Source organism: Microplitis demolitor, chromosome 10 (genome assembly GCF_026212275.2).
Source record: "Microplitis demolitor isolate Queensland-Clemson2020A chromosome 10, iyMicDemo2.1a, whole genome shotgun sequence".
Taxonomy (NCBI): Eukaryota; Metazoa; Arthropoda; class Insecta; order Hymenoptera; family Braconidae; genus Microplitis; species Microplitis demolitor.
In genome coordinates this window covers 12089262-12103002 of record NC_068554.1, presented here as the reverse complement: position 1 = coordinate 12103002, position 13741 = coordinate 12089262, and the positions used below count along the sequence as shown (strand labels likewise).

Genomic DNA, 13741 nt, shown 5'->3' with positions numbered 1-13741 from the left:
CGAGGTTCCTACTCTACAACCAGAGCTCCTTATAATTTACTTGAGCCAGCCTAACGATAAGTCTAGTCATATCTAGTCATTGAGTCCAGTGTTCAGTTTTATTTAATTTATTTTATATCTTTCAGTTTGTTTGTCCGTTATTAATAACCGCAGTGATTATTTTATAAATTATTTATTTAAAGAACGTTTTAATTGACCACATTTTGAGCCAAATTTCTACACGCGGTCATTTAGTAAAGTTAAAGTTAAATTGAAATTGTGCCGATAAGACTTGTGACTGCTGCCACACCATTGCTGTTCATTCCCTGCCATTTTCTACCATCGAAGATTGGGCCTACAACGTTGCTGCCACGTTTGTTGCCTACGCTTATTGAGGGTCATTTTCTTTCTGCAACTACAAGGCTGAAGCATGCAGTCAGGTACAGTGTAAGTGTGATTTCGTCTTCCCCTAATTAAATTTATACTTGGTCTCCTCTCTTGTAAATTAAAATATCAAAACTTATATACTAAATTTTATTCTAATAAATTCTATTGGGGAAATGTTCATATTGTAAATGGGTATTTGGTTAAATAAAAATAATATTTTCTCTTTGATAATGCAAAACCAAATCTTTCACTGAATAAACCACCAGGTATTCCTTTCCTTTAATAATTATTATAACGGTGGGCCCTGGCTACTTCGTGTCCAGTAGCCACGAACCACAGTTAATTAGTTTCCCGCTTAATTGATTAATTATTAATAATAATTGTAAGTTTAGTAATGCTGTCGTTGGTTCTGAGCGCGGGAAAATGGATCTCAGAGCTGGGTCGACTCGTTTCGACCGGACACGCGGCTGCTGAAAAATTACTTATTCTAACGAACGCTGGTGATAAAAGAAATTTATTTAAAAAACTCAATTGCCTTATAAATATATATAATAATTTATTTAACAAGTTCCCCAATATTTACAAATTTCCCCTTTATTTATAATTTTATAATTGTCTAACGACAAGGCAACCAGTTTAATTTAATAAATTAATTTCAATTAATTTTGGTTGTTTACGTTTAGTTTAGAAATTTAATGGTGGTTTTATTTAATGATAAATTTAATACTTATTTAAGATAAAAGTTTTCCGCTGAAGAGAGAGAGTGTATAAATTATATGTATAGAATTTTAATTGTAAATCTTATCTGGAATTATATATCGATGACGTACAGGCGGGATCGGACGACGGTTCATTCTGGATCCTTCCACCCTCAGTTCTGGAATCTTAGGCTGGATAGACTGGACACCAACTCTTCAGAAATAACTTTATAAATTTTTTTAAAAAAAAAAGAACTACGATTTTGAACTTTAAACTTTACTTTGAATATAATTAATTATTAGCGTTAGCTCGCACGGCACTTTCACTTGAGTGACGATCCCGTCTTGACTCTCTTAGGTCCCAACCTCTGATGACCCCTACTTAATTATGCGCAAAGGACCGATTCACGGTCACCTGCTGCGCGAGATCATCCCCTGTGGTCTAGCACCTAGCTCAGCCGAACTCAGCAATCGGATTGTAACGAGAGACAGAGAGAAAGACCAAAAGCAACAAACACAGCGAGAGAGCCGCAGTCTCACGTCGTATACCAACGCTATCCGGTTACATTATCAAGCGCAAATTTTCAGGGCATGGGGCGAGCCCCCCAGCTTATAAGATTATATTAATTAAGATAACTATCAGTAACCGGGGCCTGGACAAGAGCTAGCCCAGCCAGGCTCACCGGTTATAAACACTTTGACAAATGTATTATAAAAATTTTTACAGAATATTTAGCCAAGTAAAGCAATTACTAAAATAAAATACATTGTTCATTACTTAGTACGGACAAGTTGTGTAAATATGTCACGATATTTGAATATCGCAACAGTCTTGCATCAGGTTGGTGAGCAACAGGGGACAGCACACGCTGCTCACACGTTTCATTATATATATATATATATATATATATATATATATATATATATATATATATATATATGTGTTATGATTATTTTGTTTACATGTACGATTTTGTTTTAATTACTGTGTTAATATTACTTTTTCGATTTCTTAGGTATAAATTATGTTGAACTTAGGAAAATTTATTGATTTATTTGAGCATATATTTGAATTGTTGTAGCGCTGGGAAAATAATTGCGCATTTGATTTATATGCTTGTTATTATTTTGTTTGGTTGACGCATGCGCGTCAGCGCAACAGTTGGCATTAATAAATTTATTTATTATAAATAAATTTATATGTTTTGGGAATAAATCATCGGCTGATTTATCAGTAAGTCGTAGTAATAACTAATTATGAGAGGAACAATGGGTTTTATAAAAAAAAAAAAAAAATATTGGAAAATTCAAAAGTGCGCACTTTAATTGCTCATTTTATTATTAATCATTACTTTTATTATTATTTTCTTATTTTCTGTTTAATTATTTTATTATCATTTCGCCTTTTTGTCTTAGATGCCATATTTTTTTTCGGTCCTACTGTTACATTAGTGCTGCTGCCAGTAGTTGATGGAGATAAAAAAAAAAAAAATAATAACAATAATAAAAATGAAAATAGCATCCAAATTTTTCATGAACTACATAGTAGTTATAGTGAAACTTAATCAGCCATAAAACAGATTTTATCTATGAAAATGTGCGCCAAGTATGCATCTAACGTATAAGCAAATTTTGAAATCAAAATAACTACGAAGCATCTTAGTGAAACATGAAAATGTAGATTAGTTTTTGCTCAATTTAAGACACAAATTAATTTTTGTTTGTTTTCTCGTTCAGTCAAATTGAACGAGAAGGACTTGTTTAAAATGGTGTGGTTTCACAGTAACACTAGACCATGTTGGCCACCTAACGGGAATTGAAATATCCAAGTCAAAAAATGGGACTTCATTTTGAAACATTCGAGCTGCTAATGAACCTATTTTAGAACCTCATTTGAACCACTACATTGGGCTTGTGTCCATTTCTGCTCTACAGAGATTCAAAGAAGATTATATTTTTCGATTAGGGTAAACAAATGCAAAAATTACTATGGCCATGGTGACATTGACAATAATTACATCACAAACTACTGAAACTATTGTAAATTTTACTATAGTCACAGTAATTTGAATGGAATTATTGGAATTTCCGTTAGCAACATGGTCCAGCATTGCTATGAAACCATAGCATTTTGAACAACATTTATTTCTGCGTGCAAAATTTCCTCGTGACAAGAATCATTTTTGCATAAACGATGTTCATTTATGACTTTTTTCAGCTGCAGCTTAAAATATCATGATATTACCTCACCAAGTTTATCTATTTTTCATGTAATTTTTTTCTCGTTTTTGTACTGTTACGTTTCCGTAATATTTTATTGATTGAATTAAATTAATTATTTTTAATAAATTAATTTTATGCAATGTAACGGAAATCGGTTACGATAAGAGAGTCGCCGAGGCTCGCGGGTAGTCAAAACAGATGACGATGCATGAGACCTGGGCCACAACAATTGTCTCACAGAGAACCTGAAATGCAGCGTCAACATTTTGCCAACTCTGTTGGCTTTAATATATTTTTATAATGACTAAACAGTAAGTCTTGGGAGAGAGCTCATGGAGCTCGAACTTATGCTCTTCATAATTAATAAACTCTACAATTAATTATAAATTAACTAACCCTTTATTTTGGGGTGCCATTAGCACTCCAAGGTTTTACCTGTACATTGGAGAACGCTGATATCGGCGACCTAATAAATGATCCAGTCTTGGGCGCTGCCACCGGCTGTCCAAGATTATCCAAATCCCGCATCCTCATAAATGATATGGAGATCGGTCGGATCACAACTTTAAATCGTGAAAATTGAATAAAATTAATAATTATTAATAACCGATAAAAAAAGATTTTGTATAATTATATATAATTATATATGAGTCCATATATAATCAGATCTGAAAATTGGCCAGATCTGATCATATATAATCATATATGATTAGATATAATCATGCATGAACGAATATAGTCATTTTTAAAAGCTCATTGAAAATATCTGAAAATTATTAATTAAGTAATTAAATCAGGATTTATCGTCTTCATTAATATAAATGTTGGTTAAATTTAAATTGAAAAAAAAAAAAATTACTATAGGTTAACTATTTTTGTACTAAGGGGTCACCCATCCAATTATTGATCCACGCCGATGCTGCTTAACTTTAGTAATCGCTGGATGGTAGTCTGATCCTCTAGTCTCTTATGAACTTACAATTAAAAAAAGTTTATGGTATAACTTAACTCAAATAATCAAATTGATACATCCTACTTAAATAATGCACCTAATGATGAATTGAGTTTTGTACATAAATTTCGATAGACTTCATCAGATAGATATAATCAAATCTTTTTATCTATAAACTTATAAATATCCATATATAAATCGATATCGATTTATACTTTTGAATTGCTGCCGAAACCTTTGAATATTTTTCAAGTAATGGGGATTTAAGTTTGATTGATAGTTGATAAAATAAAAATTTAATAATATTAATACTAAAATTATCACATTATGTTATATATATAGATATATATACCCATATAGGGGAAGGGGGCGCAAAAGGGGTAGGGTAGGTCAAACGGGGTACCCCCAAAATTTCATAAGAAAAAATTTTATTTTTTAATTATTCCAAAATCACTTTTGTAAACATAATTGAGTAATATTTTTGTTAAACTTTTTCAAAAATCAACTTTCAGTCAAAAAATGTTAATGGCTTTTGATTTATGATAAAAACCAGTAAAAAGTTTTTTTTTCTGCTTTTGCATCCAGTAATAGTGTAAGATGTAATGTTTCGTTATGGAAATTGCTCACAAAAAAATTTAATTTGATCAATTCACCCTATTTGCCCGCCAAAGTGAAAATTTTTTGTTCCAACGGCAACTGAAATTTTTGTATATTTACTTCGCATATCATAAAAATCAAAAAGATTTAGCGTATTTGAATCCTTGGAAGCATAGTATTTCCTTAAGTACCCCGCTTTGCCCCCCCCTTCCCTTACGTAATTAAATATTTATAGATTTCATATCATTGAAGCCTGATCAGATCTAATTATATATAGACTTATATATAATTAGACCTGATCATATATAGGCTTATATATGATTATACCTTGCTTTTATCAGTTATATCTGATCAGATCTAACCATATATAGACATATATATAATAAGACATGATCACATATAGGCTTATAGATGATCATATCTAGCTTCCATCCGTTAGATCTAATCAGATCTAATCATATATAAACTTATATATAATTAGACCTGATCATATATAGGCTTATATATGATTATAACTTGCTTTCATCAGTTACATCTGATCAGATCTAATTATATATAGACTTATATATAATTAGACATGATCATATATAGGCTTATATATGATTATACCTTGCTTTCATCAGTTAGATCTGATCAGATCTAATTATATATAGACTTATATATAATTAGACATGATCATACATAGGCTTATATATGATTATATCTAGCCTTCATCAGCGAGGTCTGATAAGATCTAATTATATATAGGTTCATATATGATTATATATAATTCCATGTATGACCATGTATAATCATATATATTCATATATACTTATATATAATCAGATAAAATCTTTTTTTATCGGGTACAATCGACGACCAGGGCTCACGGGGGTCTATAGAAACTCCAACGAGGCCAAACCTGGATTAAATTTAATGATTAAAAATCATAACGGCGGGCCCTGGCTACGTCGTGTGCAGTAGCCACGAACCACAGTTAATGAAATTTCCCAAATAATTTTAATTAATTTGTTTTAAATTATTAAATATGAATATAAATTATAGATCGTCATATTGCTGGTTCGGAAAACGGAAAAATAGATCTCAGGATGTAGGTAGACTCGTTCTGACCGGACATGCTGCTGAAATATAACTTATTCTAAGTGACGCTGGTAGTAAGAAATTTATTATCAGAGACTCAATTAATATATATATAATAAACTTTATTTTATCAAGTCCCCAAATATGTACAGAGATTTTCCCTTCTATTAATAAACTAATTAGTCGCAAGAGTAAATATTCGACCAGCGACAATGAATAATTTTATTGAAAGCGCACACGATTTATTGGACTCGGGGAACAAAATTAATAATCAATCAAATTTAGAGACTACGTTGAATTGAGAGAATGTAAGAAATATATATGTAAATTTGTTATAAATTTTATCTGGGTTAATTATGAACGACGTACTGGTGGAATGGGTCTCCGATTCATCCTCGTACACTCATAAATTACTCTTGCAATATAATTCCGCCAACCTTACGCCTTATTATTCTCAATAATTAGACAGTATAATATGGCTGCTATTTACTGAGGATAAATTGATTGTCATTCGCGTTTAATTAATTACTAATTAATTTCCGCGTGCTTAACTGCTATCGACTACGTGTCGAAAATACTATACGTGAATTTAAACTCATCACATTCTCTATCGCGTATAATAAAATGTCGCATTCGCAATTAAGTATTTTTCTCACAGATTTTCAGTGTACATATTGTGAATGAAACATCTAATTGATAATCTACAATTTTTGTGTTAATTTTTAGTAATTGAACTAACCACGCCTACACCAGAATCCTTTTGTGCATTCGCTCAATTTTACACACATAAATCATAAGCGTTTCAAGATTATCCAAGCTTAGTAATTATTCTCATATTTTTTAGTAAAATTTATTATTTTTTTTTCTCCGTGTAATTACAATACTAATTTTTTGACAATTAATAGATAATGAAGAACCAATAATGGCTCATTACGATTTTAAAGTAATAAATGATCTTTCATTATTAATTTTTTGTTTTTTTTTTAATGAGTAATGGAAGACAACAAATTACACTGTAATGATTAAATAAATAATGTAAATATTTTTCATTAAAAATTTTTTGTTAATGAGTAATGGATGAAAATTACATTACCATTAAAAAAAAATCGGTCTATCAGTTGACCCGACAGGTCAGCTCAAAAACTTTCCGCTCATTTCGAGGTCTTTGAGCTTGAAGATATTGTCAAGAATACGTTTTCGAGCTCAAGGAGCGCGAAAATACTTTTGTATGCCGTTGTTTTCGAAAAAAACGTTTTTTACTATTTTTTACTCCCACGATATTTCATTGACAAATGATTTGATTTTTATGTTTGAAGTGGCAATCGACCCGTTTTGATAAAGTCTAAAGCTGATCAGATTTTGAAATCGTTTGGTTTAGTTATTTCAAAGATATTTGCAAAAAACCGTTTTTTACCATTTTTTTTTCCACGATACTTCTTAGAAAAATGATCCGATTTCGATAGTTAAGGTGGCAATTGACGCGTTTCAATAAATTCTGAAGCCGATCAGATTTTGGAATTGTTTACTTCCGGTGTTTTAAAGATATTCGCAAAAAACTATTTTTTATCGTTTTTTTCTCCCACGATATATCTTAGACAGAAGGCCCGATTTTGATGGTTGAGGTGGAAATCAACGCGTTTTAATAAACTCTGAAGCTCATCAGATTTTGGAATTGCTTAGTTCAGTTGTTTTAAATATATTCACAAAAACCCGTTTTTTACCGTTTCTATTTCCCGCGATAACTCTCGAACGAACTATCCGATTGAGATGGCTAAGGCGACAATCGACGCGTTTTATTAAGTTCAAGAGCTGATTAGATTTTGAAATTGATCGTACAAGTCATTTTTGAGAAATCAATAAAAACTAATAATAAAAAATTTTTTCTTTCGTAATTCACCAATATTTTCGAGTCTACTTGATCGAATGGTCTAAAATTTTTAGAATAGTTGATGGCCAATAAGCTTTTTCGATTGCCGCCTTAACCATCTAAATCGGTGACACGGCTAAATACCTGTGGCAAAATATCCAACGACAAAATAACCAAAAAAAAAAAACAACCGATAGTAAAAACAACCGTGAGACAAAAGAACTGCGACCAAATAACCACCAAAAAAAAAAAAAAAAAAAAAAAAAAAAAAGAACACAAAAATTGTGAAAAATGAACGTAATTTTTAATTACATACATATAAAATTCGTGAAAAAAGGGCGTGATTTTTCACACTCAATAGTGTATGCGTATATATTTGTAGGTTTCCAATTATCTAATTACCTTGAATTTGAGGTAAATTTGATATCCGAATTAGAATGCAAATTCACTTTAAAAGTTGATTAGAAAAAAGTTGTCGTTATTTTTTAGGCAAATTTTATGTCAATTTGTTGTTAATTTGACTTGAAAGATTGTTCAGTATTTTTTTTTTATCGTCAAATTGGAGACAATTTAATGTATAAATTTTCTTACCTTTTGAAATAGTAAGAATAAATATTACCGACTTTTTTTTTGTAAAAAGTAACTTTAAAATTGAAGAAAAAATAACCGCACATTTTTATTTTTAATCTGTATTGTCCAATTGACGGCAAGTTCAGCCAGCAAATTTCAGGTAATTTTAACATCAAATTACCGTCAATTTCAAATTAAAGTGGCTATTAGGGTATAAACACAAGTTTTTGTAATATGTCGCGTCGCGATGAGTCTGCACTCTGGTGTTGAAATTAGAAAAGAATATTGTCTAGACCGATATGTTGAAAATGGATGGTATAAATCGTTGTTGAAAATCTGTACGTGAGGTAGTACTTATTATTTCATTATTTTAAGTCGTGACGCTTATAATATCAGTAATAAAACCTTCATATATTTTTTTTATTATCACTAATTATATTGTGTTTATACAATTGTTTGTTTATTATCCGGCGTTGTGATATATGTCGCAAAAATGCCATTACAGTTCATACTGTCGCAAAAAAACAAAAATCAGTTGTTTCTCGACGGATATTTATTTTCTAAAAAAGCATCAGCAAGTCTAGTATAACATGGCGTTGTGTGGAATATTACTTATCGGTCGCTCGTAATGTAACTATTCACACAACCTCCGAGAGTCGCAAAGGTTATTATTATAACTAATTATTATCATCATATTTAATACCTTGGGTCACAAATAAAACTTGATTCAGACTTGCTTCACCTTATTTTCTTTTGATTTTTGTTTTTGACTCGGGACATCACTTTGCATTTTCCAATTATAATTTTTTATTTTTAATACATATCTTAGGTTCAATTATTGGTAATCATGAACCTCATCAACATCCAGTCGACATAGCATCAGTTGAAGCCAAAATAGTGTGCAATAAAATAAAAAAACGAGCAGCTAAGAATGATGACATACCTGCCACTGTTATTTCGTCGGTTTTATCAACAGTATCGTCTCCAATCGTTGCTAAATTGCCTAAAATTGTGTCACTAACACGAGAAGTGCAGCATATTCGTAAAACCGATAAACCTCAGATAAAGAAGACTGCAAATCGTACAGAGTTGATTATCCCAGATGAATTTAAAAAAACAGCAAAAGGAGAAGACTTCTCATTTCATGATAGTGGTAATAATAAATCTAGGTTTTTAATATTTACAACTATCAAGAATTTAGAAATTTTATCTGAGTGTGAAAATTGGGCTGGTGACGGGACATTCTCATCTGTGCCAATTATATTTAAACAACTCTACACTATTCACGGATTAAAAAATGGTAAGATGTTGCCATTGGTATACATGCTGCTACCTAGCAAATCGGAAAAAGTACATACCCAGTGTTTAACAATATTGAAAAATCGCATACCAGAACTCAATCCTAACCGAATAATGGTAGACGTCGAGCCTGCGTTTATATCGGCTTTTCATAAAGTATTTCCTAATACTATAGTATCTGGGTGCTTATTCCATTTTAGTCAGTGTATATGGCGTAATATATAATCATGTGGTTCGCAGCATATTTATAACACAAACTCAAGACTTGCTTTGAGTATACGTATATTAATGGCATTATCATTTGTTCCGGTCCATGACGTTACTGACGCATATAATGAACTTATAATAACTGAGTTTTATCAAGATAATGAAGAACAACTAGAATCTTTTATTAGTTATTTCAAACATATGTGGGTAGGTGTTCGCTCTTATACCGGTAGACGTCGTCGTAAGCCTTATTTTGAACTAACTTTATGGAATTGCTATGAGGCTGTTATAAACGATGAAAATCGTTCAAACAATGCAATCGAGGGATGGCATAATTCATTTAACTTGAAAGTACGTGTTCATCATGCAACTATAAGTAAATTTGTTGGAGTACTTCAAGATGAGCAGGGTTTAACTGAAGTGCTAATTACTCGATATAATACTGGGTTAAACATATCTACCAATCGTAGGCGAGTTTATATTGACATCGATTCAAGAATTAAAAACGTCGTTTTGAATTACGATCCGCAAAACAAATTAAATTATTTAAAAAACATTGCCTCTCTTCTAAACATTTAGATGATTAACACGTTATTTGCAAATTAAAAATATTAATAATATGTGATTGAGACTGTGTTCCTGTTTGTACCTTACATAATCAAAAAATACTATGTTCAATTTTAAAATTACTATGTCATTGATGTATAAATTAAACATTACGCATACTAAGAAAATGTGATTGAGGCTGTACTTTAGTACTAATTTATAATTTAAAGATGACATTACTTATATTAAGAAAATGTGATTGAGGCCGTGTCTAGGATTAATTGATAATTTAAAGTTGACATTATTCATGAACATAGCATAATGACAAAAGATCCTGTTTGTATTTCATATAAGCAAATAATAATATGTTAATTACCATAAAAAAAAAAAAAAATAAGTTAACAAATTTATTTAATTTACATTTTAACATGAATAAATATATATATTAAATTTTTAGTTATCCGGATATTCTTTCAATCAGTTATTTTGTCACTCGGATAATATGTCGCGGATATTTTGTCGCGGTTATATTGGTTTAGGTTGGATTAGTTAAAAAGTCATAGACCGGTCACACACACACACACACACACACACACACACACACACACACACACACACACACACACACACACACACACACACACACACACACACACACACACACACACACACACACACGCGCGCGCGCGCACACAGCCACTCGGACATCATTCTAAAAATATTCACAATAGCTTCCTAAGACCTCAAAACGTCGATACCTGATAAAATTTCAATTTTGACAAATCGGGGTAAAACAATAACTTCCCGAAATTTTTAAAAATCATCGATTTTCTTAGCGGGAAGTTAAAAATGATTATTGCATTATTTTTTACATCAAGGTTTTCGCAACTCTGCTACCCGTTGACCTAAGAGATTGATTCGAAAAATAACTGCGTATGAACTTCAAGTAACAAAAATCTTATACATGATAGATTCTCAGACAACAAAATTTTATATTTAATTTATTAATTATTAATTATTGATATATATGTATATATATTGAGACAATGTGAATTGTCTTCGTCGTCCTCAGCCGTGCGGTTCCCAATTTTCTCCGTCTCGTTGTCGCCTGAATTTAGTACGTCATAGTGCCATGGTCAGATGACTTAATTTTCACGTCGACGCATGTCCGTAAGGGTGAAGTGGGGACAGAGTTCGGAGGCTAGTCCCAGGCCCTCAATTATCGGTCAATCACTTCGATCCTGGATCACTTAGTGCTTAGACGTACCTTTGTTATCAATTTGCGATACTTATATTAATTATATTGCTATATTTTCTATTATTACTCTGGTAATTTTACTTGCAATCTTATTTCATTACTTTTATAAATTGTTATAAATATTCTAAATCAAGTTGTAATAAAATTATTAATATTGTACGTTACCGGCGATTCACTCGCGATACTAAATATTATAATATTAAATAAGAAAATTCTGTGTAAAACTGCGTCATTCCACGTGAAGGAATATTGTATCCGGCATCTACGAGGATATTCTATATATTGTTAAGTGCAGAGCGTTTATTGTAAGTAGCTGAACTTTATTATAATTGGCAATAAAACTTGCATCTTTCTAATTCATTCCTATCACTCTATCTTTCACTCATATTATTTATTTTTCTATTTTACTGGTAAGAATTATTAAATCGTCTATGAAGAATTATTAAGTAAGAATTAATAAATCTATTCATTATAAAAAATCTATTGATAAATTATAAGCCGTGAGGTGAGTTGATAAATTTTACATACGTTGCCGAGTTTGAATAAGTGCGGGTCTTTGCTTTGCAAGAACCCCAGCCCACTGCTCTGTCCAGGTAAAATCAAATATTGTTAGAGGCCAGCCTAAGTCAGGGTTCAACCTGCGAATTCTGGTGGCTGCTGGTTAAAATCACGAAAGTAAAAAGCGATTTATCTCAATATATATATATATATATATATATATATATATATATATATATATATATATTGTGACTTTACATTGCCGAGGAGATACAGTAAAAGGGGAGTAAACGTGAGTCTGCATGTTAGAGAGAGATAGAGTTAGTACGTGTGTGGAGTTGAGAGTAGGGGATAGTGAGTAGAGAGTATGACGTACGTGTGTGGTGAAGTAAGTGTGTCGAGAGTACGAGTACGTGTACGTTATGTTGTCTGTGTTGGAGTTATGTTGTATGTTTTGGAGTGTCTGTGTAGTTGAGCGTGGATTTAACGAGAGATGTCTAGCTGTGTTGCGGATAGTGGCCAAAATACCGTGCCTCCCGACCAGTGATGACGACTAGGCCTAGGCCTAGCTCTCGGGGTTGACGTGGTGATCGCGGAGGAGCGACTGAGATGTCGCCGCCCCTGCGAGTTGGTACCCGGAATTAGCTGGGGTACGTTTACGTTTATTTGGGAATGGCAGGCCTCGTTTGCGATGCTCGAGGAAGCCAAAGATTCGCTAATTCCGGATATCACGGGGAGTGACACCGCGGGTAGACCCGCGAGTCCACGGCTTGTATGTGGTGGGAAAAGAATGGATGGGGAAGCGAGAATGTGAGGGTGACTGGGAGTAGTAGAGAGTAGGCATGAATGGAGTAGGAGACGAGAGAAGAGTAGTTGAGAACTGACCATGGTGTCCGGGAGCCGGATTTTGGAGTCGCTCGAGTACGAGTCGACCGAGTAGTCGAGTTTAGAGTCTTGGAGCGAGTGGTTGTGAGTCGGAGAGCCGAAAAGATAGGCCTTGACCACACCCTTGGCTGATGCCGTTTGGAGCTTGTGGCTCTATATGTTGAGTTTTGGAGCCGTTTGTCGTGATTTTGCCGTCTTGAGTTACCGCATTATTTATTTTAATTTTATTATTATCTAGAATTGTGTTAGGTTTTGTGATTCGTCGTCCACGAGAGGTTCCCGATGTCATACTCAGGTATTTATTTGTCTGATGGACCGAGAGTATTCGACCGCGAGCCGCTTGGGCCCTTCGCGTCGCTCTCGCGTCCTCCTCACGATATTTTATGTTGTTTTCTTTTCTGTATTTTGTTTAATTTAATTCTAATTAATCGGCTTCTTCCACGTAAAAAAGAACCACGACCCTCTCTCCACAACCTATCATACTGAGCGCACCAGGACATGCCGCTACCTCCGTTCATTTCTCTCATTTCCGAAGGATTTAGATATTAGGTTTTAATTTACGTGTACGTTTAGACCGGCTACCGATACCGGGGAAATAAAAGTCGGCTGGCGCCCGTCAGGATCTGGAGGAAATGAGAGAAGTGATCGGTGGGCGAAGTGTAACGTAGCCCGATTTGGGTATTTTGAGTTTGAGT

At 32.8% G+C, this 13741-nt stretch overlaps 2 protein-coding genes across 3 annotated transcripts in view; both read left to right on the top strand.

Annotated features, from left to right (window-relative positions):
* LOC103573711 (slit homolog 2 protein-like) overlaps nt 1–13741 on the top strand; it is a 79732-nt gene that overhangs the window by 20020 nt on the left and 45971 nt on the right. The gene's annotated exons all lie outside the window — the stretch shown is intronic.
* Nucleotides 8601–10732, top strand: LOC128668848 (uncharacterized). Its single transcript, XM_053742652.1, has 3 exons — nt 8601–8668; nt 8923–9017; nt 9183–10732. The coding sequence occupies exons 1-3, from the start codon at nt 8601–8603 to the stop codon at nt 9875–9877; spliced, it is 858 nt and encodes a 285-aa protein (XP_053598627.1). The 3' UTR covers nt 9878–10732.

What these genes read in the sequence shown, in the direction of transcription:
- LOC128668848 (XM_053742652.1), top strand. Translation starts at nt 8,601, where the DNA reads ATGAGTCTGCACTCTGGTGTTGAAATTAGAAAAGAATATTGTCTAGAC. An exon ending in CGATATGTTGAAAATGGATG is followed by an intron (nt 8,669 to 8,922) that starts GTATAAATCGTT and finishes TTTCTAAAAAAG; the next exon opens with CATCAGCAAGTCTAGTATAA. An exon ending in AACCTCCGAGAGTCGCAAAG is followed by an intron (nt 9,018 to 9,182) that starts GTTATTATTATA and finishes TACATATCTTAG; the next exon opens with GTTCAATTATTGGTAATCAT.